This window comes from Sorghum bicolor, chromosome 8 (genome assembly GCF_000003195.3).
Source record: "Sorghum bicolor cultivar BTx623 chromosome 8, Sorghum_bicolor_NCBIv3, whole genome shotgun sequence".
NCBI classification, from domain to species: domain Eukaryota; kingdom Viridiplantae; phylum Streptophyta; class Magnoliopsida; order Poales; family Poaceae; genus Sorghum; species Sorghum bicolor.
The window spans coordinates 50,234,464-50,241,337 of NC_012877.2; the positions used below are offsets into that span (position 1 = coordinate 50,234,464).

General features: G+C 40.2%; 1 protein-coding gene across 1 annotated transcript; it reads left to right on the forward strand.

The window, feature by feature from the left end:
• On the forward strand, positions 298–1,886 carry LOC110437598 (polyamine-modulated factor 1-binding protein 1-like). The gene is made up of 3 exons (XM_021466076.1): positions 298–1,176; positions 1,450–1,749; positions 1,845–1,886. Exons 1-3 carry the CDS (start codon positions 298–300, stop codon positions 1,884–1,886), a joined length of 1,221 nt encoding a protein of 406 aa, XP_021321751.1.

Genomic DNA, 6,874 nt, shown 5'->3' on the forward strand with positions numbered 1-6,874 from the left:
GTAACTAGTAGATCCTAGTTCTAGCTAGTTGTAACTAGTTGTAAAGAGTAGTGACATAGCCATTGCTTGTGTCTAGAGATCATAGCAACTAGAATTATTGAATAGGTGGCTTGCAACCCTTGTAGAGCTAGAGCAAAATTGCTTTACGCATTTTGTTATATTAATCCTTTGCTCTAGTGCCTTGTAGAATTTTTAAATAGGCTATTCACCCCCCTCTAGCCATATTAGGACCTTTCAAGTGGTATCGAAGCAGTGGTCACCGTTTAGTGAAGGCTTGACAACCTCGGTGTGCAAATTATGGCTCATGTTGTGTTCAACCATGTTGGGGGCAAACCACCAATGTTTGATGGCACCACATCTTTTGATCAATGGAAGAGAAAGATGAAGATGCACCTTGGTACCATTCATACCAAAGTGTGGAATGTGACCGAGAATGACTTTGTTATCCTTGATCCCGACAATCTCACCGACAAGGATGAAATCAACCAACAATGCAATAATGCCGCTCTTAATGCTATATATCAAGGGATTGATTCAAAAGTGTTTGAACAAATCAAAGATCTTGAGAAAGCAAGTGAAGTGTGGCAAAGATTGATTGAGATATATGAGGGCAACCAAAATGTCAAGAGTGCCAAGTTGTACATGCTCAAGGACAAGCTATTCAACTTCAAGATGGAAAAAGATGAGTCCATTACGGAGATGTTCTATAGACTCCAAGTGATTGTCAATGATCTCAAGAACCTTAGAGAGAAAGTGAAGGATGAGGACTTCTCACATAAGTTCCTCATGTGCTTGCCAAAGAGATTCTCTACTTTGAGAAGAATGATCTTTAGAGAAGGATTGAGCAAGGTGACTCCAAATGAAGTGCTTGGTGACATAATGACCGATGCTCAATACAATGATGATCTTAGTGAAGGAGAAGAGGATAAGAGGGAAAATAAAGACGAGAAAGAGAAGAGTATGGCATTCAAGGCTTCATCCTCCTCCAAGAACAAGAAAGAAGAGCCAAGTGAGGAAGAGATTGATAGTGATGATGAGGCTATGGCTCTTCTAGTTCGCAAGATGGGCAAGTTCATGAAGAAGAAGGACTATGGTGCAAGAAAGAGAAGAGAGTTCACCAAAGGCAATGGCAATGGAAGCCTTTACTTCAAATGCAAGAGCCCTAATCATGTGGTGGCAAATTGTCCACATCTTGATTATGATGATGATGATGATGATGATGATCATGACAAGAAGAAGAAGGACAAGAATGAGAGGAAGGAGAAGAAGTCGAAGAAGATGAGCTTCAAGAAGAATAAGAAGGGTGGTGGCTATATTGTCACATGGGATAGTGATACTGATGATGATGAGGAGGAGTTGGAGGCCATGAAGAAGGCTTTCAGTGGTGTTGCTATTTCCAACAAACCATCTCTCTTTGATGATGCTACATCAATATGCCTCATGGCTAAGGCCACCAAGGTAACATATAATGATGATGCATGTGATGATGATGATTCTTGTAGTGATGATGATGAGGAACCTTCTAAGGAGGAGCTCATGGACATATGTGAGCAATTAAATGAAAGCTTCCAAAATAAGAGAAAAGAGTGTAAGGGCTTACTCAAGAAAGTCCAAGATCTTGAGAAGTACCTCAGGGAGCTCCAAGCATCTCATGAGTGTCTAAAGGAAGACCATGAGGAACTTGAGAATGCTCACACCAAGCTTGCAAAAGCTCACTCTATTCTTCTTGATCAAGCAAAGGTGGAGGACGTGAAGGAGACTAGAAGCATTGGACTAACTTGTGATATTATGGATAAATCTTTTTATAAATCTATTATTATATCACAAACTAACCCTTATTGCAGCTCTCCATCCACCACAACCGACTCAAGCTCAAGTATGAGTGATGGTTTCACTTGTGATGCATCACTTATGGTTGAGAATGAGACTCTCAAGAGGGAGGTGGATGAGCTCACTCACGCTCTAGGCAAGGCCTATGGCGGTGAGGCCCGCTTGCTTAAGTGCTTGGGTAGCCAACGCTTCTCTCTCAACAAAGAGGGATTAGGCTACACCCACAAGAAAGGCAAGACAGCCTTTGCAACTCACAAGCCTAGCTTTGTGAAGAGCACTGGTTGTTATTGCAATAGATGCAAGCAAGTTGGGCACCTAGAGCTTAATTGCAATAAAATGAACAAGAACAAGAAAAATGCTAATGTATCTTACATTCCTTTTGATTCTTGTTATGTACTTACCAAGGGTGAGAAGGGTGTGCGTGCTAAGTTTGTTGGTACACCAATTGTGGGTCCAAAGAAGAAGGCCATTTGGGTGCCAAAAAGCTTAGTCACTAACCTCCAAGGACCCAAACAAGTATGGGTACCTAAGAAACATTGATTTGTTTTGTAGGTAAATTACAAAGCCAAAGGAAGGCATTGGATTCTTGATAGTGAGTGCACTCAACACATGACCGGTGAATCAAAAATGTTCCAAGAAATCAAGCTAAATGATGGTGATGTGAGGAGTATCACATTTGGTGACAATAGTAGAGGTGATGTGATTGGTCTTGGCAAGATTGCAATTTCAAATGATATGGCCATTTCCAATGTGATACTAGTGGAGAGCTTGAACTTCAATTTGCTATCAATTGCTCAATTGTGTGATCTTGGCTACAAGTGTATATTTGGTGTTGATGATGTTGAAGTAGTTAGTGTTGATGGATCAAATGTTGCTTTAAAAGGGTTTAGATATGGCAATCTCTATCTTGTTGATTTCAACACAAGTGAAGCTCAATTGTCAACATGCTTGCTCTCCAAATCAAGCATGGGTTGGCTATGGCATAGAAGGCTTGGTCATGTTGGAATGAAGCAACTCAACAAGTTAGTGAAACATGATCTAGTTAGAGGCTTGAAGGATGTCACATTTGAAAAAGATAAGCTTTGTAGTGCATGTCAAGCCGGAAAGCAAGTTGGCAACACTCATGCAAAGAAGAGCATCATGAGTACTTGTAAGCCATTTGAGTTGTTGCATATGGATTTATTTGGGCCAACAACATACACTAGCATTGGAGGCAACAAATATGGATTTGTGATTGTTGATGATTTCACTAGATACACTTGGGTGGCATTTCTTAGTGACAAGAGTGATGTATATGACATCTCAAGTTATTCATCAAAGGAATGCAAAATGAGTATGAAACCACCATCAAGAAAGTGAGAAGTGACAATGGAAGTGAATTCAAAAACACAAGAGTTGATGAGCTATGTGATGAATTAGGAATCAAGCATCAATTCTCAGCAAAATATACACCACAATCCAATGGGCTAGTTGAAAGGAAAAATAGAACTTTGATTGATATGGCAAGATCAATGCTAAGTGAGTACAATGTGAGTCACTCATTTTGGGCTGAAGCAATGAACACGACATGCTTCTATAGCAATAGACTCTATTATCATCCATTTCTAGAGAAGACACCTTATGAGATATTGAATGGAAGAAAGCCCAACATATCATACTTTAGGGTATTTGGATGCAAATGCTACATATTGAGAAAAGGCACTACATTGAGCAAGTTTGACAAGAAAGTTGATGAAGGCTTCTTGCTTGGTTACTCTACTTCAAGCAAAGCATATAGAGTATGGAATTTGGGAAGTGGTCAACTTGAGGAAGTGCATGATGTTGAATTTGATGAAACTCAAGGCTCTCAAGATGAAGAAGAGAACTTGGATGATGTGAGAGGCATACAATTGGCCGATGCAATGAAGAGAATGGAAATTGGTGATATTAGACCAAGAGAGGTAATGGATGTTGAAGATGACAAAGATCAAGTGCTCTCTAACTCAAATGTGCAAGCTAGTGGTTCTCATGATATATCTCAAGCTAGTACAAGTGGTGCTCAAGGGAAATATCAACAAGTGGCTAGTTCATAATCTCAATCAAATGACAAACCAAGTGCAAGCAATCAAGTGCAAATACTCCAACCAACAAATGTTGCAAGAGATCATCCATTGGATCATATTATGGGTGATATATCAAGAGGTGTGCAAACTAGATCAAGATTGTCATCATTTTGTGAACATTTCTCATTTGTATCATCCATTGAACCAAAGAAGATAGAAGAAGCATTGAGAGATGTTGATTGGGTAAATGCAATGCATGAAGAGCTAAACAATTTTACTAGAAATCAAGTACGGGAGTTAGTAGAGAGGCCTAAGGATCATAATGTGATTGGAACCAAATGGGTCTTTTGAAACAAACAAGATCAAGATGGGATAGTAATAAGGAACAAAGCAAGATTGGTAGCACAAGGATACACACAAATTGAAGGTCTTGACTTTGGTGAAACATATGCCCCGGTTGCTAGATTGGAAGCAATTAGGATCTTGTTAGCCTATGCTTATGCCCACAACATCAAGTTATATCAAATGGATGTGAAGAGTGCATTCTTGAATGGGTATATAAATGAGTTGGTTTATGTTGAGCAACCTCCCAGTTTTGAAAATGACAAGAAGCCCAACCATGTTTACAAGTTGAAGAAAGCCTTGTATGGTTTGAAACAAGCACCTAGAGCATGGTATGAGAGGTTAAGGGATTTCCTACTCTCTAAAGGGTTCATTATGGGTAAAGTTGACACCACTCTCTTCACTAAAAAGATAGGCAATGATTTGTTTGTGTTGCAAATCTATGTTGATGACATTATATTTGGCTCAACCAATCAAGAATTTTGTGAAGAGTTTGGAAAGATGATGGCAAAAGAATTTGAGATGTCCATGATTGGAGAGATTAGTTACTTTATTGGTCTTCAAATCAAGCAAATAAAAATGGCACATTTGTAAGTCAAGGAAAGTACATAAAAGACATGCTCAAGAAGTTTGGCATGGATGATGCAAAGTCAATTAGTACACCTATGGGAACAAATGGAAGCTTAGATAGTGATGCTAGTGGCAACATGGTGGATCAAAAGTTGTATCGGTCTATGATTAGAAGCCTACTCTATGTGACTGCATCAAGGCCAGATGTGATGTTTAGTGTATGCATGTGTGCTAGATTTCAAGCCTCACCAAGAGAAAGTCATTTGAAGGTAACAAAAAGAATATTGAGGTACTTAAAGCATACACAAAATGTTGGATTGTAGTATCCCAAAGGAGAAAATTTTGAGTTGATTGGTTATTCTGACTCTGATTATGTGGGATGTAAAGTCGAGAGAAAGAGCACATCAGGCACATGTCAATTATTAGGAAGATCTCTTGTGTCCTGGTCATCAAAGAAGCAAAATAGTGTAGCACTTTCAACCGCTGAAGCAGAATATATTTCAGCTGGTAGTTGTTGTGCTCAATTACTTTGGATGAAGGCTACTTTGAATGATTTTGGAATCAAGTTCAAACAAGTGCCATTGCTATGTGACAATGAGAGTGCCGTGAAGCTCACCAACAACCCAGTTCAACATTCAAGAACAAAGCATATAGATGTTCGTCATCATTTCATAAGAGATCATCAACAAAAAGGGGACATTTGTATTAAGAGTGTGGGCACCGAAGATCAACTTGCCGATATATTCACCAAGCCACTTGATGAGAAGAGGTTTTGCAAGCTAAGGAATGAATTGAACATATTGTATTTCTCAAATATGTGTTGATGCACCCCCACTTATACGGCATGCCTCTCCTTCGAGCAAAGTAAGGTAAAATTGATTGACATGTCTGTTGACACCGTTTTTGGACAAGTATCTTTGGACGCGTATCTGGAATTAATGAGGTATAGATCGGCAGGCAGAAAAGTGGTGACTAGTCTACAGAAGAGTTGTCGATGAGGGTTGGTGCCGATGGGAAAACGACAGGATATGGCTAAGTCCAGGAGTGGTGATGGATTCATGCCGATGACTGGTGCTGATGGTTGCCGATGGCTATGAGAGGTGGCTTGCCGATGGTTATGGAGAAAGGCGTAGGGGTTGTCGATCGACTCATGGCGGTGTACCGATCAGTTGTGGAAGATGATTTAATGCTTTCCATAATTATTAGAGTTTGTTTTGTATATGGATTCTGTTTAATTTAGAATCCGAATCCTAGTTGTGTCTGGTTGTAACTCTTATGAACAGGGTATAAACGTAGACCCCGTGGCAATGTAATGGATATACACAATCAATCAAACACAAGTTTTACATCTATTCCAGTATCTACTTTTCGACGACTTCGTCACCCAGTATACTTTTTCTTTTACTTATGAGTTCTTAGGGATTCTTCGAGTCAATCTCGACGAATTCTTGAGTTCCGCGGGAACACCTCTTGGCCGTGACATCCGGGCGCATCGCTGTTGTTGGGACCAAAGTGTTCGAGTTAACACCTTTGTCGATTGTAAGGTCAAATCGGCTAGCACGCCTTAACATTTGAATCGGGTATTAGCCCTTTGTGTTTGCAGATCCACTTTTGCATCAACACATCTTTTGGCACGCGCAGTGGGACAAGAGATTCAACATCAAGATCAACATGTCGAACACCGATTTTGACTTGGAGAACGTCATCCCTATGACGGAAGCCAATCTCAGAGATGAACAGAAGCAAGCTATGGCAAAAGCTATAGAGGACTACAAGCAGCTATGCTTGAAATCCTTCAGTATGAACAGGAGTGGCGAGGTGATCCAAAAGGAAGCATTGCCGATGCCTCGACAGATTAATTTTGAAGCCAATCCTGGTAAACTTTAAGAGATGGTTGACAATGCTGTCAATCGTGCTTTGATCAATCAATCTGGTGTACTGTCCAATACAGTTTTCAATGCTGTGGCTAGAACTTTCAAAGAAGGCAAGTACCACCATCTTACGTGGGCCTAGCCTATCATCAGCCAGGAGCATCATCGGTTACAGCTCCATCGGCTACTACGGCCGTTGCGGGTACGGAAGTTACTTCT